The sequence below is a fragment of the Gopherus flavomarginatus genome, chromosome 16, assembly GCF_025201925.1.
Source record: "Gopherus flavomarginatus isolate rGopFla2 chromosome 16, rGopFla2.mat.asm, whole genome shotgun sequence".
Lineage (NCBI taxonomy): Eukaryota > Metazoa > Chordata > Testudines > Testudinidae > Gopherus > Gopherus flavomarginatus.
In genome coordinates this window covers 16,888,052-16,912,326 of record NC_066632.1, presented here as the reverse complement: position 1 = coordinate 16,912,326, position 24,275 = coordinate 16,888,052, and the positions used below count along the sequence as shown (strand labels likewise).

Here is a 24,275-nt window from a genome sequence, read left to right as displayed (position 1 = left end):
TTATCCAGTCGCTCAGAGATCTCCCAGCAGAGCCCCCCATTGCACCCCGCTCCCTCCATAGTCATCTGTCCCCGGGAGCCCGAGCCCCACTGAGCGCCGCGGTACCCCCTTCTCCCCCCGCCTGCAGAGAGGGTGCCTGGTCAGGCCCCGCCACCTGCCGGCGCCAGCTCGGGCAGGGGAAGCTGGCTGCAGCGCGGAGCTGGGCCTGGCCGGGAGCGGGTTGGGCATGAGGGAGGGGAGGAAAGGAGCGTGGGAGCCCGGGGAGGAGGAGGCCGGGCCCCGCCCCGCGCAGAGGAGGGGCGGCCGGGCCAGGACTCGAGTCGCTGCTGGCGGGGGAAGTTTCCCAGGGTCCGGGAGGGAGGCAGCCTGGCTGCGCTGGTGTCTGGATCTGGGGCGCGGGGCTTTCGGCCCCGCCATGGATCTCTAGGGCGGAGGAGCGGGGTCCAGGTCCGGGATCGCGAGCGGAGCGGCGGGATGGGCCCGGGGGTCGGGTCCCGGGCGCTGCTGGGCGGCAGCCTCCTGGGCATCGCGCTGCTGGCGCAGCTGGGAGCCGGAGCAGGTAAGGGGGTAGGGCCGGGGGATCCCGTGCGGAGGGCGCGCCGGCTGTGGCAGTTGTGGTCTGGAGAGCTGGAGCGGGGATCGCGGCAGCTGTGAGTGCCAGGGGACCCTCGCCCCCGGCGATCTCTTGTTGCTCAGTCTGGTGTTTGGGCAGTTTCGGGGACCCTGTTGTTGAGGGGTCCTCTCTTGGTATTTGGGGGTTCTGGCAATATTGGGGACCCCAGGTTGGTGTTCGGGTGGGGTGTCTGGTGGCGTCGGGAAGGGGGGCGACGTGATCTGGTCCCCTCACTTTCTCTTTACAAACTTTGCAAAAGTTTTTATTTTTTTTTATTTTTGCGCGGCAGGGGGCGGGGGTTCAAAGCCAGGAATCCGCCGCGCGCCCCAATGATGCGGGCTCCCCCGGCAGGGATCAGCGGTTGAATGAGGGGCTCAGGACGGGGACGGCTCCGTCCAACTTGGGAACCACTTATAACGCGTCTCTTGTGCGCTCCCCCCTGCCCGAGCCCCCTCCCCCGTCTGCGCTGGGGGGAGGGGGCCGGCCCTGTATCCCAGAGCACAAAGAAAATACTTAATCATTGTATAATCCCCGCTTGGGGGAGGGGGCTGCGCGGCCCCTGCCCCGGGGCTGGGCTCGGGCTCGGGCTCGGGCTGGGAGTTCGCAGGCACTGATTTGAGGCTGCGGGGAACAATCCTGCGCTCCTCTTCTTTCACTATTGACTAGAAGTAAACTTTCCTCGCAGCCTGCGCCAGCCAGCCTGGGAGCGTGGGGGAACCTGGAGCTGGAGCGCGGATCCGGCTTCCCCAGCCGGCGCCTTCCCCCTTGCCGCCCTTCCCCCTCTGTGGTCGCGGCCTTCTGCCCATGAAGTCCGCACGAGCCAGGCGCAGAGCGTGGGGGGATCCCATTGCATTGTGGGGGGGGGGGGCTCGTGGGTGAGCTGGGGTGGGGGGAGCAGGGACCCGGGGGTTTAGCTGGGATTGCCATGAACCGGCTTCCGGGGGGCGCTGGCTTACATTTGATGGCATTTTTGTTGCGGTTCAGTGTGTGGAATTGTGGGGGGGCTGATGTCCTGCACAGATGCTCCAGCAGCTGTTTTGACTCCGTCTCTTCCCAGCCCCGGATGCTCAAACTTTTTGTGTTGGAAAGTAAATCTGAGGCGCCATCCTGGGGCACTCCCAGACCTTCCCCGGGCTGGGCTCCCCTGCTTCTTCACAGAGCTGGGGCATTGGGGCAGGGCATCCGCTGGCTAAGAAGCACTGAGGAGGCGGGGAGAGAACTTCAAAACGATTACCTAGCTCCGCATTGGGCCTGCTGGGATCTGGCCTCCCCTGGCTCTGCTGGGCAAGTGGCAAACTCAGCAAGAGTCTGGGAGCCCAGCTGGTCAGCCAGCGGCCCCCCCACCCTCCAGTGAGTGTGAGCTGGGACTTGAGGTGATGCATCTGGGAGATAAGATGATTTAATTGCGTGTCCTGCACCGACTTGCCAGTGCACAGCAATGCGCCAGCGATGAGAGAACTGCTGTGAAAGGTAAATACAGCGCAGGGTTATTATTCAGCGTGGGTTTCACTCGCCCATGAAGCTGCTGGACTGGTTTGTGCGGCTTGGGGAGGCCGGCCTGCTGCCTGCGCTCCCAGCCAGCGCATGGGAACACATGTGGATGGGCCCAGGGTCTGTGGGATGGCTGCTGCTGCTGCAGGTTGTGGATGCCCTGAAGTATAACCCCCTCCACCCCCCTTGCTGCCTGGCTGGACATAGACCAGCATTGTTCTTGTTGAGCAACTCGCTGCATTGCGGGAGTCCCGCCGTGCTGTTCGTTCCTGAGCAGCGCGTGGCCCCATGGCTAGACAGGGGTCTGGCCACTCTGCTCCCACACATACTGCTGGTGCCAACCCCCCGTTGCAGGAACTTGGAGGTCTCTGTCCTGGAGCCAGGAACCGGCCTCCAGATGCACCCAGACAGCGTCCTCACTAGGGATAGCCGCTGTCACAGCGAGTGAGGCAGAGGCCTTCGCAGCTCCAACTGCTTGGGGGCTGGGCAAGGGCTGGGAGGCCTTGGGCTCAGCTCAGATCTCTTCTGGGTAAATTCTTGTTTTGGGCTGTAGTAGCGGAAGTTAGGTTATGGGGGTGTGGATTATCCCCCCTCCTGGTGTGTGTGGGGGAGTGGCCCGGTCCCCCCCCCCCCCCCCGCCAGTCCCTGGGAGGCGGCAGCCTGGTCCTCCTATCTGGGAGGATGTGCTCCCAGGGGTGGTGGGAAGTGGCCCGATCCTCCGCCATCCCGGGGATGCAGTCCCTGGGAGGCGGCAGCCTGTTCCTCCTGTCTGGGGGGGATGAGCTCCCAGGTGGGGGGTGGGGGACCGTCCCAGTCCCCTGTTCTGGGGTTGAGGTCTTGTGGAGGGCAACAGCGTAGCTCCTCTCCCCCATCCTGAGTATGAGGTCCTCCTACCTTTGCAAAGTCTCCTGCTTTCTAGGACTTTCCCTGGTTGATTTTAGTCACCTCCCCCTTCCTCCAGAGCAGCCTGGCTCCCAGAAAGCTGGCTTCTCTGTGCCCTGCTGCAGCAGCATGGGCTCCCTGGAGCGCGATGGTTAATGTGGGACCCGGCTGGTTCGTAGCCAGGCTCCCCATGTTGCCCCCTAAGCGAAGGGGTTGGTGGGGGTGGCTGCCCCTGTGGGCCCTGTGGAATGAGGTGAGGACAGGAATTGGGTGGCAGGCAATGGCTCCATGGTGCTGGCCCCTTTCTGGGCACTGGCCTCTGTCATTCACCCACAGACAGTGTGGGACCCTGCCCCTCCCCAGCGCTGGCTATTCCCAGGAGCGCTCAGAGCCGCAGCAGCTGCCTCCCCTCCAGATGCATGAGAGGGCCGGCTGGCTGGGCCATTCACTCGTCTGCCCCTTTCTTCCCCCCACTGTGTTGCTAGCCTGTGAACAAAGCGGCCAGGCAGCTGGAGAGCTGTGGAATCTGGAGAGGGCCCTGGAGCCGCCTGAACAATCACACTGGCTAATCCGGTTGTAAACACTCCTCCCATAGAGCTGCTGGCTGCAGCAACAGGGAGACCCAGGGACCCAACTGGCCAGGCAGGAGTGGGGCTGGGGGGCCCACCTGCCCCAGCACAGCCAGCGCAGGCCATGGTCTCCTGCCCAGCAGGACAGTGTGGACCTGTTCTCAGGGGCTCTCTGCCTGGCTAGTGAGCCCCCTCCCCTGCTGCCTTGCAGACTGCATAGCTTTCCCCAGGACAGCATCCAAATGTGCCCCAGAATCAGGGCCTGAACCTGCTCGTCCACCCAGGATGGTGACCAGGAATCCTGGGGCTGGTGATGTCTCCCGAGCCCCCCTCCACTCATGGGTTTTTAGCAACACTGACCCCTTCCCCTGCCATGGGGAGAGTGAGGGGCAAGTGAGCCTCCCTGGGCCCTGCTGGGGGTGCCAGTTGCACCGAAGGGTGCCTAAAAGGGCCAGTGGTGGGGGTCCGGATACTGGGCTTGGACTGCACCTTGGAAGTGACAGGTCCTGTCTCCCACTCCCACCATCCCCGCATCAGTCAGTCCCCCTGCTCTGGGCTGAGTCACAGAGGCCCCGACTTTCCCAAGCCAACCACTTGGCTCTGAATTGGCTGCACTGTTGGGGCAGGGGCAGTTGGCTGTGTCTGTCAGTCCAGGGGAGCCAGCTCCGCTATCCTGTGATGATCAGTTCTGGTCCATTCGTGGGTCCTTGGCTGGCAGGAGCAGTCCTTCCCCTGCCCTGGGGAGTGGGGGAGTTGCAGCAATGGGATCCCTGACTGAACAGCCTGGGGTGCTGGCTGAACCCTCCTTGGGGCCCTGAGCTTCTCAAGAGGCTTCACAAATGCCAGAGAGGAGGCAGGTTGGGGCTACTTCTGCACCAGCAGAGATGACTCCGAGAGGGCAAGTGACTGGCCCAGTAATTGGCAAAGCTGAGGATAGAACCCCTGGCTGCCTCACCTTCCCCTTGTTCATTCCTCTCTGGGTGGCTCTGGATCCTGTGTTCTGCTTGACAATGTACATTGGGCTGGCTTGGCCCCTGAGGTGCTGTTTCAGGCAGTTGGGAGTTCCAGCAGTCCCTGGGCTGACTCTGTCTGTCGGGTCCCTGCCTCACTGCGCTAGCTTAAGTGGTCCTGTGTGGCTGCCTGTGGTCAGGATCCCAGGGCGCTGGGGCTGCTGGGCAGCACGGGTCGGGGTGGGAGACACTGTAGGTATGTGCCCTGCCTTGCCTGGCATACCTGTCAGGAAAGCTTGCCAGCCCCTAATGCCGAGGGGTGAGGGGCTGTGTCCCAGCATGCGCTGCCCCTGTCTCAGCTGTGGGGAGCGGGGGAATATGGGTGCTGGGGCTGGGCCAGGTGTGTGTCGGCACAGTGCCTCCCTCACTGCCTGTGAGATCCCAGGGCTCAGTGCTGAGCCCCTCACTGCTCGCAGCACCTTGCCTGCAGGGGCTGATGGGAAACTGTGCCTCAGGCTGCTGGAGTGAGAAGCTGGCAGGGAGCGGGCTGGGTGGCTTGTGTTGGCAGCAGCTGTGTGTCCTGAGCACAGGTCGGGGTTCCTGCGTGTGAAGATATTCCACTTTGGACACAGGACTTGGGGGAGGTGTGGGGGGTTGTTCTGTGACTCACCCCCCTAGGAATCCCAGAGCCCTCCGGGGCAGCAGAGCTTCCAGGGTCATCCTGTCTTACCCTACCTTTGGCAGTGTGAACTCCCCCAGCGTTCCCACAGCCTCTTATCTCCACTGTCTTTTAATTTCTGCAGTGATGGGGCTTTGACTGCTGCTGGGTTTATATTTTTTTGGGGGGGGGGAAGTGGGCACTAGTGGGTTAGAATTGGGGGGGAGGGGCTGGCAGTCAGGACTCCTGGGTTCTGTCCCTGGCTTTGGGAAGGAAGTGGGGGCTAGTGGATTAGAGTGACTGGCAGTCAGGAATCCTGGCTTCTCTCCCAGCTGTGCCACTGACTCACTGGGTGACTTTAGGCAGCCCCCTTCCTATCTCTATGCCTTAGTTTCCTGTCCGTGCTCTCTTTGGAGGGCTGTGCATGCTGAGGGTTCCCCATTGCACTTCCCATCAGGCCTCCCTGCAGATGGGGAGTTGGAGCTGGCACTCAAGGGGTTAATGTTCTGGGACCCCCCCCTTCTCACTCTAGGCTGGAAGAAGTTAGGGCTCTTCTTAAAACTCTGCCCCCTCCGCTGCTGGGCCTGCCCTGGGTATCACACTGGGGAGCGTGGGGCCCTCTCATCGCACGTATCCCAGAGTGGAACAGGCCCCCGCTCCACTGTGGGGGCACAACTGGGTTTGCTGCTCCCCAGATACATCTATGCCTGACAGGCGGGGGGTTCCGTGGGGGACCAAGCCGCCTCCTGGCACCTGGGACAGCCCCGCCAGCTACCCAGGAGAATGAGCCTCTCAGCATCTCGTCCCCCTCCCCCAAAGCTGCTGCGCCTGGGGCCCCTCATGGGGCTGGGGTTTGGCATCAAGGGCAAAGGAGCCCAGGGATCAGGGTATGTGTGGTGGAGCTGTCTAAACCTGATGCCATCCCTTCAGTTGCAGCTGTGTGTGGGGAGGGGGCCGGCTGAGCAAATTCCACTGCAGTACTGGCTCTGGGGGCTGGAGTGGGGGAGAGGGGCGGGGCCCGCATTGTCTCTGGGAGCTGATCTGTGTGCTGGGCACGCAGTGCGCTCCAAGTGGGTCTGGAGGAAATGGCTGGTGGGGGAAGGAGTGAAGCCCCTGAGCCCTACGCGACCTGTGGGGCCCAGGCTCGGCCTCCTCTCTCTCTCTGTATGGGGGAGGGGAGAGGGCTGTTGGGTTTGTGCCTCGTCCTGCTCCCCAGCCATGGAAAACTGCTGCTGGGGTTTTCTTTTGGGATTGGCTCCTTCATAGGGCCTGGAACTGCAGCCCCAGGGGCATAGAGATGTTTAAACCCCATTTATTCAGGGGGCCAATCCATCTGGGGGGGCTGGGACCAGCCCACCCTACCCTTCCAGTGAGTACCATTAGAAGCCCAAGCATTGGCCTATGGGGCAGTTGTGGGGTGTCTCTAGTTTGCACCCCCCCATGCTAGCCCAGCTGCAGGCAAAGCTGCCCAGGGGTCTGGAAGGGAAGAGGGCTCACAGGGCTGAGTGTACTGGTCCCTCGACCCTAGATTGGGTCCAGCCAGGGCTGGCAGCTGGTCACTGTCATCCTGGCACAGGGTCTCACTGTTCCTGGGGAGGCTTCTTCAGGAGCCTGTGGGGCTTGGCAGAGCTGGGGTTGCCCTGGGCAACAGGTCCCCGTGCTGGGGATTGAGGGGGGCTGTCTGAGTCAGTCTCCCTCAGAGTGACCCTCCATCCCCAGGCTGTGGGAGCCTTGCACTCAGGGTGGAGGCGGAGGGCTGGACTGGCTGTAGGATGAGCGGTGAGTGGAGGTTCCTGGCTCGTTTTGTCAGGGAGTTGTGGGGCCTCAAGATGCTGTAACACCCAGGAGGGTGCAGTCTCAATCCCCTCCCAGCTGTGCTGCTCTGTCCCCTACATGTGGGGCCGAGGCCCCCGGCTCTGTTTTGCCTGTAGCCCTGTACTGCCTGGCATGGCCCAGCCTCCTTGGCAGGGTCTGAGCCGAGGTCTGAGCTTGCAGGCTACTGCTGTATGAGGGGCCCGGGAAGGGGCAGAGATTAGCAGGGCAGGTCCCTGGACACTTGATGAAGACACTGGCTGTGCTCTGAGGCCCTGACAGACCCTGCTCTCTCTGTGGGGTCCTGGTGGCCTGGGACCATGTGCCACAGGGCAGAAGGTTCTGGGAGCAGGAGCTCTGGGAGCTGGCTGCTGTTCCCTTGGTCCCAGGGGGTGCGAGGCCCTAGCATCTGACTGGAACCTGCAGGTTGTGCCCAGAGCCCTGGAAACTCCTTCCTCCCCTCGTGCTGGATGGCACTGGGGGCTGGTGGTGGTGGAGTCACACAGATCTTTCCTAGGCTCATTGGTAGGGGGCACCCCCAAGTTAAACTTCCTAGTCATACATGGAACTTGTCTGTCAGCTGCCCTCCTCCTGGTCTGTGGTGTGTGTGTCTTCCCTTTGCCTGCTGCTGCTGGGATGAAACTTTCCCCATGCAACTTCAGTCCCAGTGTCAGTGTGGCATTGACTCTGAAGCCTAATGATGGCTGTTTAAATCCCAGCCCCGATAGCAGCATTGCTGTTGATCATTTAAGGGTGGGGCTTGGGTTATGGGCAGGGTCCTGCCACATCCGTCCAGTTTATGGGGTGCTCTGATGTTCCCTGGGGCTTGCCCTGAACAGTGTGCTCTAAGCCAGATGGGTGATGGACCAGGGACCATCTGGGTGGGGCAGGGGGACAGGGAGACAGGGAAGCAAAGAGCAGCTGCTGTCAGGGGTTGCTGCTAGGAAGCCCCTGGATCCCAGTGCCCTGGTGCCCCTTTCTTGGTGCAGCTGGCATGGCCAGTGACTGAGCTGGTCTCCCCATTGAGGGGCTGGGTGTGAGGGAGTTCTGCATGGGGATGGGGACAGGGAGGTGAGGGGTCCACTCCTTTGTGCTCTAATGGGCTCTCTCCCGCTCTCTCCCTGCAGCCGTGCAGTGTCTGGAAGGCTCCATGCCCTGTGAGAATGGCGGCCAGTGCATCCTCTACTCCAACGGGAAGGCAGCCTGTGTGTAAGTGACCCCCTACCCTGCAGGTTGGGATCCATACCCGCTGCCATCCAGCATGGGGCTGTGGGCAAGACGGGCTCCATGGTGGTGGGGTGTTGCTCCCAGGCTGCGGGGGGAGGGGGTGGGCTTTCCCACCCTCTCTCCCTGGGGTGAGGGGATGGGCAGGTCTGAACCAGCAGGAACTAGAGGCCTGGGACTGGGTTAGCAGGAGGGAGGGTGGTTCCCAGCAGTGCAGCCATAAGGAGTAAGGGCAGCCTGGCCCAGTGGTTCAGCCATCCCAGGCCAGGTTCTGGAGCGCTGTGTTTTGTTCCTGTCTCTGCCCCTGCCCCCATCTTGCTGCGCCTCCCTTGATGTATGTCCTTGGCTGGGGGCCTGCATAGCCCCGTTACCGTGCCTGGGATGGCCCTGCCCCAAGGAGCCGGTGGTGATTGGGGAGTGCCAGCCAGCGGGGCGGGGGGAAGGGTGTCATGGCACCAAGCCCCAGTCGCTACTCTGCTCAGTGGAGCTGGCAGAGCTGCCTGGGGGTAGGAAACACCGGCAGGGCAGAGGGTCGGGGCTGGGGGATGTGGGGAGCAGCCAATTACTGTGAGGTAGCCTCTTGCCTGCGCCTCGTGGCGCCTGGGAAGGGATGCAGCAGAAGGGACCCTTGCCAGGCCAAGGGAGGGGAGTCACACCCTGCCGGGACTGTGAGCATGTGGGAGGGGCTAGGGGTTGCCCTGAGCTGATGGGAGTGGGGTGTGCTTGGGGCAGAGTGAGGGGGTTATAAGAGTGCGGGGGATGCGGTGGATCTGTTTCCATGTGGAATGAGGAATGTCAGCAGCCAGGCAGTGGGCAACTCACTCTGACTCTGAAGGCCTGGCTGTTGGGTGCGACCCCTCCTGTTCCCCAGGCCCCGCGCTGGTGAGGGGAACGTGGGGTGATGCTTGTTGACACAGGGGGCAGGAGAAAGGGCTTCCAGCTGGGGTCAGATGAGCTGGGAGGGCGGCTGCAGAAGAGGTGAATCTTGTGCCTGGGGGGGGGCTAGTGGAGGACAGAGTGACAAAGTGCCTGGATGTTTTCTTTGGGGCTCCCTGGGCAGAGAACTGACGCCCTGGGGCTCACATCCTCTGGCCCTCTCCCCTGCCCACCCCTACTGGCAAAGGGGCTGAGATCTGCCCACCCTTGTTTCCTCCCTGGGGTGGCTGTTGCAATCCCAGATTGCAGAGCAGTGTTAGCAGTGTGCTGGGCGCCCTGCGACTCCCCCACTTTCTGGCAGGGTGTGGGGCGGAGTGCCTCCTGCCCGGCCTCCTTCCTAGAGTCTCCCAGACAGGGGGCCTCTTCAGGAGGGGGCCGTGGAGTCATTTGATCCCAGCGACTGTAGACAGCGCTTGGAAAGGAAGCAGCTGCTGATCTGCAGAGCTGGGTGGCGGGGGATGTGAGACCCAGGCTGTGTCCGGAGCTGAGCTGACCCCATCAGGCTAGGGTGACTGGGCTGACCCCCTTCCCCAGCCCCCATTGGAGCAGCTGGCCCGCATGGGAGAGGCCAGGAAGGAGTGTGCTGAGTTTCCTGGTTCTCAGCCCTGTGTGCGGGAGCACCCGAAGAGAGGCCGTTTGTCTCCCTGGCCCTGGCTGGACCACCGGAAGGGGCTGATGGGGGTCCCAGCCTGGCCAGGTGCTTTCCCTGGTGGGGATGCTATAAAGGCCGTATGGGGGGACCCAGGAACTCCAGCTGCTGGTGGGGAAGGGGCTGGGAACAAAGGGGAGGCAGCATTGGGCCATGGCAGCTCCTGCCGTGCCTGGGCCCGCTCGGTCAGTGTGGATGGGAGATGGGTTTGGAATGGCAATTGCCACTTCTGTCGTGCTGTGTTACCTGACAGGTTTGCAGAGCCCTGGCGAGCTAGCTGCAAGGGGCTGGAGCTGACTAGCCTGGGCTGCTTCAGTGAATGTCATCACCCTGCTTCATGGGAGCAGAGCTGGGGATAGAACCCAGGAATCCTGACTCCTAGTGCCCCTGCTCTAACCACTAGACCCTGCCATCTCTGAGCCCAGTAATGACTTTCTCTGTGAATCACTTCCATTTTCTTCCAGCATCTGACTCTGCAGTGCGAGCTCTGGTGGTGGGGGCTGCCAGTGGAGCAAGGCAGGATGATTATTTGGGAATTCTCTCTCCAGGGCAGGGCTCCAGGCCCTGATGCTGGGGAGTTGGAACCAGATGGGGCTGAGCCCTGGAGACTGGGTGAAGGGGGCCTCGGCAGCTCTTGGCAGTCTCTCTGCAGAGCCATCTCTGACCTGTAACCCAGGTTGTAGGTTCCAGGCGGAAGTGGTTGGAGCCTGGTGGGGGCAGCGGCTGGCTCTGTACGGGTAGCCTGGGTGGCCCTGTGCCCACCACTTCCTGCCGAGTGAGCCAGGAATAGCTGAATAGTTTCTGTGCTGTGCCCTCACCCGGTCCCCGCTGCCCCTAGTGCCAGGCCATGGCACAGCGGCCTTGCAGGCAGGTGCCGGAGCTCGCAGTAGCAGGTTCCCGTCTCCTTGCTGCCTGCATTGGAATGCCAGACAGGTGGATGGGCCTCCTGCTGCCCCGCCCCGAACAGGTGAATCACCGGCTGTGGCGCTGCCTGGCCTGGAGCAGGAGTAGGATCTGGATGGGGCCTTGCTGCCTGGCCACTGGAAATCGTGGGCTGGAGTGTGGGACTGGAGCACTAGCTGAATGCTGACCTGGCCCAGTGCAAGAACAAACACAGTGCCCCCAGCTCCCTGCCCCATCTTACTGGAACAGGCTCCTGTCTGCATGCTGGGTTCTTGATGCTCTGGAGACAGTCCCCCAGTGCTGTGGGAGAATCGGGGAGGGGGCAGAGAGGATTGGGTGTGGGGGGCAGGAGGTGTATGGCAGGGCCACCGAGGATCAGGGAGTGGGAGGGGCTGGAGGGGAGCAGTGGAGGGCAGAGACGGTCAGCGGAGGGGTGGAAGGGGCACAGCAGAAGCAGAGATGATTGGAGATGGGGGCAGAAATGAGCAGCTGGGGTGGGTAGGAGAGGCATGGTGAGGTGCAGAGGGGATAGAGGAGCAGCCAACGGGGGGGGGACTGGAGAGGGGCAGAGAGGAGTGGCCAAGAGGGTGGGGGCAGGGAGAAAGGAACGGTGCGGGGGCATGAGGGGGCAGCTGGGAGGGCAGAGAGGAGCATGGGGGGGCGTGGCACAGGGGACATCCAGGAGGACAGCTAGGAGTGGCCAGGGGGTGGGGAGCAGAGAGAAAAGGCCAGGGGGGATAAGAGGGGGACGGGGCAGAGAGGAGCAGCTCTGGGGCAGAAGGGAGGCAGGGGGTAGAGAGGGGTGGCCAGGGCGACAGGACGGGTGCGACAGGGAGCAGAGAGGCACAGCCGGGCAGGCAGGAAGGGGGCAGGGGACAGAGGGGAGCTCGGGAGGCAGGATGGGTGTGGCAGAGAGGAGTGACCAGGGGGCTCTCCCTGCCGTTTGGCTCAGCATGGTGCTGGTGCTGCTGGAACCTGTCGAACGGGTTGGAACCGGCTCAGGGAGTGCTGGAAGGAGGAGAAATGTATCTCCATCCTAGTGCCAGAAATCCTTCCCCCTCCCCTCCCAGTATGCTGGGCCCCATGGGCCCTACTGTGCCAGCCTGGAGATGGGTTTGCCGCCTGGGTCCCTTTGCGAGGCGCCCTCGGGGTGAGAATGGGGGACTAGTTTAGTCTGGATTGTGCCCGCCCAGGCGCCGCAGGAGGGGGCACCAAATGAGCGTGGGAGTTGGAGAAGTGGGGAGGTGGGGGACAGGATTGGAGCAGGGGCTGATGGGAGATGGGGTGGGGGGAGTGAGGATGGATGCGGGAGGGGGCTGCTGGGGAATGCATGTGGGAGGATGGAATTGGAACAGGGAGGTGAGGTCAGGGAGTGCAACAGAGTCCATTGGGGGATGGGAGGGGGCACATGCCAGGATAGCCTCCATCTGCCAGGTGAAGGGGCATTCTGGGTGCAGAAGGGCAGTGTGGCCTGGTGGTCAGAGCAATGGGAGGCGGGCTGGGAGTCAGGACTCCTGGGTTCTATCCTCTAAAGCTGGCTCTGCCTCCTGCGGCTGGGAGGTATGGGGGGAAGTTGTGCCGCCGTGCGCTCTCGTGCCCAGGGGCGTCCCATCCCTCCAGGAGTGGGTGCCTGAGGCAGCTGCCGGGGTGACTCATGGGGTGATGTGGCAGTGGAGCCGCTGAGTCACCGCCCCACGGAGCAGGCTGGATGCCGGCTCCACTCCCCAGACATGAGCAGGCAGGAGCACTGCCAAGGGGCTGGGAAGGGGGCTGCTTCCCAGCGTGGGAGCCTGGCTCTGCCTGCAGGGGAGGGAGCTGCCTGGTGCTGGGATACAGGGCCCTGCTCCCCTTCTGCTTCCTGCCACAGGGACGCCTGTCCCCACATCTCCTTTCCCTTTCCAGGAGTTGAGTGGGTGGATAGATGGGATGGGAAGCTCTGCCAACCCCAGCTCTGCACTCAGGGTGCCCTCCCCCACACACATGCAGGGAGAGGGGAGTTGGCATCTCACCAAGTGCTGCTGGAGGGAGCCCAAAATGGAGTGAGCAGGATGGGGATGGGGGGTCCACAGGGCATTCTTGGTCTGTACTGGGGCCAGTGGAGCTGCCCATGTCACTGCTTGGGGGGCTGTGGCCTGGTCTGGTCGGTGACATTTGCCATGGCTGTAGCTGAGGCAGGCGTAACCATTTGCAGGCTCCAGGGCACAAGGGTCAGGCAGGGACCAGCACACCAGGGGATGGGGAGGGGGTGGAGTTCCTACAGGCAGTATTGGTCAGTGGGTCTGAGCCTGGTGTAGGGGGTTATGGTCTAGATGGTCCCATGGCTCCCATCTGGTCCAGTGGAGCAGGAGAGAAGGGCTACAAGGCGGGATGGGCCTGTGGGTCTGGCAGGCAGGGGGAATCTGGTCTGCGCTGTCTATCTCCTCACTATCCCTCTCCTCCACCCTGTCTGTGCCCCCAGCACCATGTGTGCTCTAGCACCGCACTGCCCTCTCTTCTTCCCTTGTTGGACCAAGCCCCCAGCTCTGTGGGGTAGGGCTTGGGTCCCCCAGAAGGGCCCAGCACTCTGGGGAGCTGATGTAATTCCAGGCCTGGACAGAGTCCCTGCTGTCCTGTGGTACCTGCCTGTAGGGGGCGCTGGAGCTCCTCCAGTCCCAGCCTCTCCCAGCAGGGGGTGCTGTATAGAGCAGGCTGGGAGCCCTCGTTCTGCTGTGGGGTGAACTGAGCGCCCCCCTGTCTCTGCTGCAGGGTCGTCATCCCCGCCCCTGGAATTGAGGGCCTGGTTTGCAGGTCCTGGACAACAGAGTAAACAGGCATTCTGCGTTGCCCTGGTGATGGCAGGCGGGGGTGGGGATTGGCCGGGGCTGCCGCTGAGCCAGAGACGGGAGCAGATTTGGGGTACAGTCTGTGCACCAGTACCCAGGCTGTGGTGCATCTCCCCCCAGCCGGTGCCCTCTGGAGTCGGCCCAGCCTGATGGGGGGCACCCAGGTGCTGCCCAGCACGGGCTCCATCCTGAACCCTGAGCTGTTGTCAGGAGCAAGCCCAGAACTGGGGCTGGGGAGGCAGGATGGTCCTATCCAGCCTGGCAGGCTTGGCTGCCCTCCCCTCCTCCGCCCCTGCACACCACTGGTCTTGGACCCAGCCCTGTGGTGCATGCAGAGCCCAGATCAGCCTCCCCTGTCGCCTCCCTATTGCAGAGCTCCCAGCATGCACTGCTCCAGCTTGGCTAGCTAGAGACCTGTAAGCTGGGCCCCACTCGCTGGGGGGCTGGGTCTGCCCTGGCTCAGTCCCATAGGACGTGGCCCTCGGGGGCAGAGTTCAGGGCCCCTGCATGACAGGGGGTTTGTGGGGGGCGGAAGGGACTCTGTACCCTACTCCTTCTGCATGCGCCCCAAGGAGGTGAAGCTGTGGGGGGCAGGGCAGAGAACCCCTCACCAGGCTCTCCCCTGAGAGAGGTGCAGACCCGCTGGCTGGGCCAGGTTCCACTGGGAGTGGGAGCCCCTGCGATGAGCTCTAGGTAGCGGGGTCCCTGGGTCAGAGCGGGGTCCTGGGGCTGCTCCTGTGGACAAGCTTTAGCCAGTGGGGTCCCTGGGTCAGAGTGGGGTCCTGGGGCTGCCCCTGTGATGAGCTCTAGGCAGTGGGGTCCCTGGGTCAGAGCGGGGTCCTGGGGCCGCCCCTGCGACGAGCTCTAGGCAGTGGGGTCCCTGGGTCAGAGCGGGGTCCTGGGGCTGCTCCTGTGGACAAGCTTTAGCCAGTGGGGTCCCTGGGTCAGAGTGGGGTCCTGGGGCTGCCCCTGTGATGAGCTCTAGGCAGTGGGATCCCTGGGTCAGAGTGGGGTCCTGGGGCTGCCCCTGTGATGAGCTCTAGGCAGTGGGGTCCCTGGGTCAGAGTGGGGTCCTGGGGCTGCACCTGTGATGAGCTCTAGGCAGTGAGGTCCCTGGGTCAGAATGGGATCCTGGGGCTGCTCCTGTGGATGAGCTTTAGGCAGTGGGGTCCCGGGTCAGAGTGGGATCCTGGGGCTGCTCCTGTGGACAAGCTTTAGCCAGTGGGGTCCTGGGGTCAGAGCGGGGTCCTGGGGCTGCCCCTGTGATGAGCTCTAGGCAGTGGGGTCCCTGGGTCAGAATGAGATCCTGGGGCTGCTCCTGTGGATGAGCTTTAGGCAGTGGGGTCCCTGGGTCAGAGTGGGATCCTGGGGCTGCTCCTGTGGATGAGCTTTAGGCAGTGGGGTCCCGGGGTCAGAGCGGGGTCCTGGGGCTGCCCCTGCGACGAGCTCTAGGCAGTGGGGTCCTGGGGTTAGAGCAGGGTCTATGGTCGGCCAGGTGCTAAGAGGTGAAGAGGTGCAGCAGCAGGTGGGCTCTGAGGAATGACAGGGTGCAGGGGGCCCAGGGAGTCGGTCCTGAATTGCAGAGCAGGCGTAAGCCACAGTTTGTAGGGAGTGGGGGTGGTGCCAGTCTGGGGTTACCAATACAGCTTCATGTGAGGGGGTCGCTCTGCTGCTATAAAGGTGCCCTGTACTGGTGTAGCACGGTTCCTTCCCTGTGCAGGGATAGCTACACAGTGGGGAGACGCTTTGCATTGGCACAGCTTCCCCCATGCTTGGAGCTGTACCCTGAGGCCGAGCCCAATCTGCTTTGCCAACAGACCGGTCCTCAGGGGCAGGAAGAAAAGTCAGACTCAGCAGCCCCTTCTCCCCTGGCCAGGGCTATACGCCAAGGCTGGGAGGCTCCCCCTTTGGGGAGCAGAGAGGGGGGTTAAAGGCTTCAGTGGAGATCTGGCAAGGGATGAGGGAACAAGGAGGGGGCAAAGTGAGCAGCTGGCACAATGATGAGTCTAAGCTGGTGCCAGTTGAGGCCCTGCAGAGGGAGCTGAGCCCACAGGGCAAATGGGCAGCACAGGGTAGGGGGTGTTTGGAGCAGAGCAATGCCAAGCAATGTCTGTTGGAGGGAATAACCTGAGATCTGGGGCAGCCCCCAGGACCAGCACCAACTGCATGAGAGCCGGGCTACCCTGGGGGCAGCTTGATGGAGCTGAGGGATGGAGGTGGCTGATGTATTGTAGCATAGGGGCCCATGTTTGGGTGCTGAGTGCAAGTCTGGGTGCCCGCCCACAGAGCACAGTGGGGGGATGGTCTGGGCCAGAGACATCTCCCCCTCCCGCCCCCCAGGAACCCTTGGCAACCAATAAAAGCAGAGGAAATTGATGGACTCTAACCTCCCACGCTGCCCTGGAAAGGCAGACCAGCCGGAGACTCCATGATGCTGCCCCTAGGAACGTCATTGCCAGTGAAGTGATGTATAAGGCGCCCAGATGCAGTGGTGGTGGGCATGTGTCCTTCCTGCACTTGTTCTGCGCCCGTAGTCCCATTCCTCCCCCTGAGGGAGGGACTCACACCAGCATGCCCCCTCTCTGCAGGTGCCAGCCCGGGCTGATTGGCGAGCGTTGCCAGTTCCAGGACCCCTGCCACCAGTCGCCCTGTGCCAATGGGGGCGTGTGTGAGAGCTCCCTCAAAGATGGCACTGTGCAGTACCAGTGCACCTGTCCCAAAGGCTTCCGAGGTGAGGGTCATGTGGGCGGGGGGCATGCTGCTCTAGGGGAGGCTGGGGAGGGGGTGGGACCCAGCTTGGTCCGGTTGGAGGCGGGGCCAGGATCTGACCAGGCCCAGGGAGAACCGATGCCACGCAGGCCTAGGGGAGATGGGGGCTGTGGGATATGGGGAGGGACCCTCAGCCCAGCCGGGGGAGGGGAATGGAACCTGACTGAATAAGGCTGGCGTGGGAGGAGGGCTGGGCACACCTTGGCCCTGGGGCGGGGACCTGCTGGGCCTAGGGGGAAGGGCTCTTTGGGCTGTCCTCATGCCCAACCAGGTCCTGCTCACAGTCATCCCCCCCCAGGTCAGGACTGCTCCCTGGGTGATGCCTGCGCCAACAACCCCTGCGCCAATGGGGCCCGCTGCACCAACTGGAACAGTCGCTACAACTGCACCTGCCCGCCAGGCTACCAGGGCCGCAACTGCCGCACGGACGTGGACGAGTGCCGGGCACCGGGTGTCTGCCGCCATGGGGGCACCTGCTTCAACACGCCAGGCTCCTTCCGCTGCCAATGCCCAGCTGGCTTCACGGGGCAGCTGTGCGAGAGCGTCTACACACCCTGTGCGCCCTCGCAATGCCTCAATGGGGGCACGTGTCGCCAGACCGGGGAGCTGAGCTACGAGTGTGCCTGTCTGCCGGGTGAGGGGCCCGGGGTGGGGGGCAGCATTTGGGAGAAGCAGGGGTTGGCGTGTGGGGTCCTGGCCGGGACAGTGCTGGAGGAACCTGTTTGGGGGGATGCTGTCCCCTCCCTCAGCCCTGGGGGCAGGGGTTGCTGGGGGTGTGCCTCTCCCCCTGCCCTGGTGTGTGCGCCCGCAGGGCTGGTGGCTCTGGGCCGCGCTGCAGGAAGCTCATCGGAAGCTGTAAATGGCGCCGGGGGATCCTGGACTGTGGCCAGGAAGGAAACAATCCCAAGGAGCGTCCGGGAGAGCAGCATGGCCGGAGCTTGCAGGGAAGGGAGGGCACTGTCCCTCCCAACCTTGGGCTATCCCCTCCCCTGCTCCCAAGAGCCTCTTTGGCTCCCTCCCCACCTCAAGCTGACCATTTCTTTCTCCCCCTTAGTCCCTTCAGCCCCCTCCCCCCAAGTAATGGCTCATTCTCATCTAAGCTGCAGCTCTGCTCCTGCCAAATCCTGCACCCTCTGCCAGCTGGCCTGGCCCTGGGAACACAGAGAAGGAGGGGTATGGTCTGGGGGACCCTGTGTGTGAGGGGGGACCAGGCCCTGTGGTCCGTGTGGTGGGTGAAGTGGCTCTGTTGCAGCTCTGTGTGTGTGTGTGGGGAGGGAGCAGGCTCCGAGGCCGCTGTGTGTTTGAGGGAGAGCAGGCTCAGAGGGTGCTGTGTGTGTGTGCTGGGGGAGTGGGTTTGGGGGTGCTGTGTGTGCACATGGGGAGGTACAGCGGGCTCATGGGTGCTGTGCGTGCATCAGGGGGAGCAGGCTTGGCATCACTGTGTGTGTGTGTGTGTGTGTGTGTGTGTGTGTGTGGGAGCAGGCTCCGAGGGCACTGTGTGTGCATGGGAACGGCAGCGGGCCCGGTGGCGCTCTGTGCGCATTTGGGGGGAGCGGGCTCTGAGGGCACTGTGTGTGCATGGGGTGTGTGTGAGGGGGTGCTATGTGTGCATGTGTGAGGGGAAGCAGGCTTGGGGATGCTGTGTGTGCATGGGAGGCAGCGAGCTTTGGGGGTGCTGTTGAGGGAGTGGAGTTTGGGGAGCTCTGTGTTCATTGGGGGGGGCAAGTGGGCTTGGTGGCGCTGTGTGTGCGTGGCGGGAGCTGGCTCTGTGTGCCAGGGAGCAGAGAGCTCAGGGGCGATGTGTGCGTGTGGCGGGGATTGGGCTCGAGGGCACTGTGTGTGCTTGGGGGGGGGGCAGTGGGCTTGGGAGTGCTCTGTGTGCGTGGAGGGGGCAGCGGGCTCCAGGGACTCTGTGGGTGCGGAGCAGGGGCGCTGTGTGTTTGTGTGTGGGGGGGAGTGGGAGCTGAGGCGCTGTGTGTGCATAGATGGGTATCGAGCTTGGGGGCGCTGTTTGTGTGTGTGGGGGAACAGTGGGCTCGTGGGCGCTGTGTGTGCATGGGGAGGGGAGCAGCGGGCTTGGGGGTCCTCTATGTGTGTGTGTGGAAAGGAACGGGCTTGGGGGAGCTGTATATGTGGGGGGAGCAGTGGGCCCAGGGTGCTGTGTGTTGTGGAGGGGAGTGGGCTTGGGGGAGCTGTATATGTAGGGGGAGCAGGCTCAGGGGCCTGTGGCGGGGGACAGTGAGTTTTGGAAGTGCTGTGTGTATTTGTGAGCAGGGTTTGGGAAGCTGTGTGTGCTTTGTGGTAGAGAGCAGGCTCGGGGGCACTGTGTGGGGGTGGGGGGACAGCGGGGTTGGGGGCACTGTGTGTGCGTGGTGGGGGGAGCTGGCTCTGGGGGTGTTGTATGTGGGGAGGGTGGGGGAGCTGGCTTGGGGGCGCTGTGTGTGCATGGGGCAGGGGAGCGGGGTTGGGGGCACTGTGTGTGCGTGGGGCAGGGGAGCGGGCTCGGGGGCACTGTGTGTTCGTGGGGCGGGGGTGCTGGCTTGGGGGCCCTGTGTATGTGCGGGGCGGGGGAGTGGACTTGGAGGCCCCATATGTGCATGGAGCTGGGGAGTGGGCTCAGGGACCCTGTGTGTGCGTGGGGAGGGGGAGCAGTGTCGGGGGCCCTGTGTATGTATGGGGTGGGGGCGCTGGCTCGGGGGTGCTATGTGTGTGCGTGGGGTGGGGGAATGGGCTTGGGGACCCTGTGTGTGCGTGGGGCAGGGGAATGGGCTTGGGGACCCTGTGTGTGCGTGGGGCGGGGGAGCTGGCTCGGGGGCGCTGTGTGTGCGTGGGGTGGGGGAGCGGGCATGGGGGCCCTGTGTATGTGTGGGGTGGGGGCGCTGTGTGTGTGCGTGGGGTGGGGGAGCGGGCATGGGGGCCCTGTGTATGTGTGGGGTGGGGGCGCTGTGTGTGTGCGTGGGGTGGGGGAATGGGCTTGGGGACCCTGTGTGTGCGTGGGGCAGGGGAGCTGGCTCGGGGGCGCTGTGTGTGTGCGTGAGGCGGGAGAGCGGGCATGGGGGCCCTGTGTGTGTATGGGGTGGGGGCGCTGGCTCGGGGGCGCTGTGTGTGTGCGTGGGGTGGGGGAGCGGGCTTGGGGGCTGTGTGTGTGCGTGGGGTGGGGGAGCGGGCTTGGGGGCTGTGTGTGTGCGTGGGGTGGGGGAGCGGGCTTGGGGACACTGTGTGTGCACGTGGGGCAGGGGAGCGGGCATGGGGGTCCTGTGTGTGTGTGGTGGGGACGCTGGTTCAGGGGCCCTGTGTGTGCGTGGGGTGGGGACGCTGGCTCGCTCGGGGGCACTGTGTGTGTGCGTAGGGCTTGGGAATGGGCATGGGGGCCCTGTGTGTGTGTGTGTGGGGGGGGGACGCTGGCTCGGGGGCGCTGTGTGTGTGCGTGGGGCGGTGGAGCAGGCATGGGGGCCCTGTGTGTGTGCGTGGGGTGGGGGAGCGGGCTTGGGGGTCCTGTATGTGCGTGGGGTGGGGACGCTGGCTCGCTCGGGGGCACTGTGTGTGTGCGTAGGGTTTGGGAACGGGCATGGGGGCCCTGTGTGTGTGTGTGTGTGTGTGGGGGACGCAGGCTCGGGGGCACTGTGTGCGTGCGTGGGGCGGAGGAGTGGGCATGGGGGCCCTGTGTGTGCTTGGGGTGAGGACGCAGGCTCGGGGGCGCTGTGTGTGTGCGTGGGGCGGTGGAGCAGGCATGGGGGCCCTATGTGTGTGCATGGGGTGGGGGAGCGGGCTTGGAGGTCCTGTATGTGTGTGGGGTGGGGACGCTGGCTCGCTCGGGGGCACTGTGTGTGTGCGTAGGGTTTGGGAACGGGCATGGGGGCCCTGTGTGTGTGTGTGTGGGGGACGCAGGCTCGGGGGCACTGTGTACGTGCGTGGGGCGGAGGAGTGGGCATGGGGGCCCTGTGTGTGCTTGGGGTGGGGACACTGGCTCGGGGGCACTGTGTGTGTGCATGAGGCGGTGGAGCAGGCATGGGGGCCCTGTGTGTGTGGGGGCTGGGGACGCTGGCTCGGGGGCGCTGTGTGTGTGCGTGGGGTGGGGGAGCGGGCTTGGGGGCCATGTGTGTGTGGTGGGGACGCTGGCTCAGGGGCACTGTGTGTGGGGGGGGGGGGGCCAGGGGAGCGGGCTTAGGGGCCCTGTGTGTGTGTGGATGGGATGCTGGCTCGGTGGCACTGTGTGTGTGTGGGGCGGGAGAGCGGGCTTAGGGGCCCTGTGTGTGTGTGGAGGGGATGCTGGCTCGGTGGCACTGTGTGTGTGTGGGGGAGGGGGAGCGGGCTTAGGGGCCCTGTGTATGTGTGTGGTGGGGATGCTGGCTCGGGGGCACTGTGTGTGTGTGTGGGGGGGCGGGCTTAGGGGCCCTGTGTGTGTGTGGTGGGGATGCTGGCTCGAGGGCACGGTGTGTGTGCATAGGGCAGGGGAGCGGGCTTGGGGGTGCAGTGTGCGCGTGGGGGTTTTCCTGCAGCAGCGTGGCCTAGGCCGAGCAGAGCTGCGTGGAGCCAGAGGGGCGGGCAGCACACCAGTTGCCCGCTGCAGCACATCCTGCTGGGGTCTGTGGAGAGGGCCCCCATGGAATCTGGCCTCGTCATGCTTGTGGCGGCTCTGCTGTGACCCTGGGGTTTTTCTGACCCCTCCAGGCCAAGCTGCTGAATCTCCCTTTGCCCTGGGGGTGTGAGCCAGGGGCAGGTGGGCATGGGCATTGCAGGGTCTGGCCTAGGGCCCTGTCCCCTCAGGGCTTTGTCTGATAAATGCCCCATGACAGGCTCCTGACTGGACCCCCTCCCTTGTCTGCAGTGATCTCTCGCCCTACTCCCTGACCCTTCGCAGAAGCCCCTGCTCCTCTTGCTGTAAGCCCCTGTGTGGGCAAAGCCGGGGAAAACTGGCCTGCCTCGCTCAGCCCTGCTGGGACCTGCATTTGTTCCAGGAGTCTGCTGGCTTGCAGCAAGGGGCTGGGGACTGGAGCCAGGACTCCTGGGTTCTATTCCCAACACTGAGCAGTGTGAGGGGACTAGTGGGTGGGTGCATGGGGTGGCAGTCAGTTGCCTGGGCTCTGTTTCAGGTTTAACCACAGACTCTCTGATTGGCCAACTGCTTCTGATTGGGCTGTAGGTGGATTTGAGCTCTGTGCCTCTTGGAGGCTGGGTCAGAGGAGCTTGGGGCCGGGGAGCGGGTGGGAGTGACACTGTGGCCGGGTGTGTGTACACATTCTGACTGGGTCGTTCTCTCTCTCTCCCTCTCCCCCTGTCCCCTCTCTCCAGGCTTCGAAGGGCAAAACTGTGAGATCAACATTGATGACTGCCCAGGCCACAAGTGTCTGAATGGAGGCACCTGTGTGGATGGGGTCAACACCTACAACTGCCAGTGCCCGCCCGAATGGACAGGTACCACCCAGCACCCTGCCCAGTGGCAGGAGTTAACTCCTCATTGCCCACCACCAGCTGTGCAGTCAGCACTATGGGCCCTGAACCTTAGAGCCAACATCCAACCCTGTGGGCAGGGACTGTGCGCCCAGCAGCCCAAGGCTGCCATAGGACCCCAGGAGGAATGTGACATGAGGTCTTCCCTTCTAGGGGGCACCGGCTCTGATCCACCCCAGGGCAGGGGACTGGCTGGCTCGGGGGTGGGGAATGGGACATGGGGCCTTTCCCCTCTGGGGCGCCAGCTCTAACCTGCCCAAGCTCATCTCCCTTCTCCCCCAGGCCAGTTCTGCACAGAGGATGTAGATGAGTGCCAGCTGCAGCCCAACGCCTGCCACAATGGGGGCACTTGCTTCAACACCAATGGCGGGCACACCTGCGTGTGCGTCAACGGCTGGACGGGCGAGAGCTGCAGTGAAAACATTGATGACTGTGCCACAGCCGTCTGCTTCAATGGGGCCACCTGCCATGACCGCGTGGCCTCCTTCTACTGCGCCTGCCCCATGGGCAAGACAGGTGAGGTGGGAAGGGGGTCTGGCCTGGCTCAGCCCAATCTCAGATCTCCAAGCACCCCTCACTGCGGGATTTGGGATTCTTCCCCCCCATGCCTAACTCCCCCACAACGATCTGTGGGGGGCTGAGGGGTTGGCCAGGGGGATGGGAAGGGCTAGGAAGGACCTGAAGGGGCAGGGGGTGGCTGAGTGGAAGGGGGAAGAAGATGGGGGCAGGAGGAGTGGAAGGGGGTGGGAGAGAGACCTGAGGTGAGGGTGAGAGGCTGGCTGAGTGGAAGGAGTTGAGAGGAGGGCTGTGAGGGGTAGGGAGCTGGGGCAGGGGCAATAATATGGGAGTGCAGATGGGGGAGGACTGGAGCTGGCTGGGAGGCATTGGTGGGTGGCTGTGTGGGTGGGGGGAACTGGAGCTGGCTGGGAGTGTTGGTGGGTGTTTGTGCGGGGGGACTGGGGCTGGCTGTGGCGGGGGTTGGTGGGTGTTTGTGCGAGTGGGGGGGACTGGGTCTGGCTGGAGGGGTTGGTGGGTCTGTGGGTGGGAACTGGGGCTGACTGGGGGGGTGAGGGTTGATGGGTCTGTGGGGGGGGGGGACTGGGGCTGGCTAGGGGCCGGGGGTTGGTGTATGTGTGTGTGGGGGACTGGGGCTGGCTGGGGGGGTGAGGGTTGGTGGGTCTGTGTGGGGGGGGGACTGGGGCTGGCTAGGGGCCGGGGGTTGGTGTATGTGTGTGGGGGGACTGGGGCTGGCTGGGGGGGTGAGGGTTGGTGGGTCTGTGTGGGGGAGACAGGCTGGTTGGGGGCCGGGGGTTGGTGTGTGCGGGTGGGGAGGAGGGATGTGGGGCATTGCCTTAGCCTTCCAGGATCGGGCTGGCTCTCTGAGGGCCAGGCTAGCTGAGCTTCCAGAGGGTGGTTGCCCCACTGCTGCCCATGCCCCTCACTCCCTCCCTCTGCCAGGTCTCCTGTGCCACCTGGATGATGCCTGCGTCAGCAACCCCTGCCATGAGGACGCCATCTGTGACACCAACCCTGTGAACGGCCGGGCTATCTGCACCTGCCCCCCAGGCTTCACTGGGGGAGCCTGTGACCAGGATGTGGATGAGTGCTCTATTGGTGAGGAGGGGCCCACTGCCTTGGCACAGGATTGGATGGGCCTGGCCCTTTGCTCAGTGATGGGGTGTGGGTGTGGGAGGCTGGGCCAGAGTCGGGGAGGGGCTGGCCTTTTTCTCAGTGATAGGGTTGGCTGGGCCAAGATGGGGGGAGGGGAGCTGGGGGCCCTGGCCCTTTGCTCAGTGGTGGGGTTGGGGTGGGAGAGGCTGGGCCAGGATGCCGGGAGGGGGCTGGTGGCTGGAGGCCTGGCCCTTTGCTCAGCGATGGGATTGGGGAGGGCTGGCTGGGATTGGGGTGAGGCAGGGGTTCAGGGGGTCTGGCCCCAGCCCCATCTCTGACTTGGCCACATCCCTGCAGGTGCCAACCCGTGTGAGCACTTTGGCCGCTGTGTGAACACGCAGGGCTCCTTCCAGTGCCAGTGCGGGCGCGGCTATACTGGTCCCCGCTGTGAGACTGACATCAACGAGTGCCTGTCCATGCCCTGCCAGAATGACGCCACCTGCCTCGACCGCATTGGGGAGTTCACCTGCATCTGCATGGCGGGTGAGCACTCACCCCGCCCCCTGCATTGCCTGTGGGATGCCCAGCTCGGACTGCCCCAGAACAGCTGAACTGCAGCCCTGGAGCCCATGGGGATGTGTGTGCTCGGGGGCTGGGTCCCTGCCTTGAGGGGAGACTGGATCTACATCCCACCCCCCTCTTGAGAACAGCCTGTGTCCAGGAGCGCCAGATCGCCTGAGGAACGGTGGCCAGTTTATCCCTCAAGATGCCAAATGCTGGTTAAGTGATTGTGAACTTGACTAGGAGCCAGGACTCCTGAGCTCTATCCTCAGCTCTGGGAAGGGAGGGGAGTCTGGTGATTAGAACAGGGCAGACTGGGAGCCAGGACTCCTGGGGTCTCTCCCCAGCTAGGGGAGATGAGCATTGTGCTTTCG

At 63.9% G+C, this 24,275-nt stretch overlaps 1 protein-coding gene across 1 annotated transcript in view; it reads left to right on the top strand.

The window, feature by feature from the left end:
- Window positions 1–474: 474 nt before the first annotated feature.
- The window catches only part of NOTCH3 (notch receptor 3), a 49,069-nt gene continuing 25,268 nt past the window's right edge, over window positions 475–24,275 (top strand). The window contains exons 1-8 of the mRNA XM_050925735.1: window positions 475–559; window positions 8,103–8,184; window positions 16,098–16,240; window positions 16,577–16,912; window positions 21,571–21,693; window positions 22,012–22,245; window positions 23,188–23,343; window positions 23,698–23,883. Of these exons, the coding sequence (XP_050781692.1) occupies window positions 475–559; window positions 8,103–8,184; window positions 16,098–16,240; window positions 16,577–16,912; window positions 21,571–21,693; window positions 22,012–22,245; window positions 23,188–23,343; window positions 23,698–23,883 (1,345 nt within the window). The remainder of the gene's footprint in view (window positions 560–8,102; window positions 8,185–16,097; window positions 16,241–16,576; window positions 16,913–21,570; window positions 21,694–22,011; window positions 22,246–23,187; window positions 23,344–23,697; window positions 23,884–24,275) is intronic.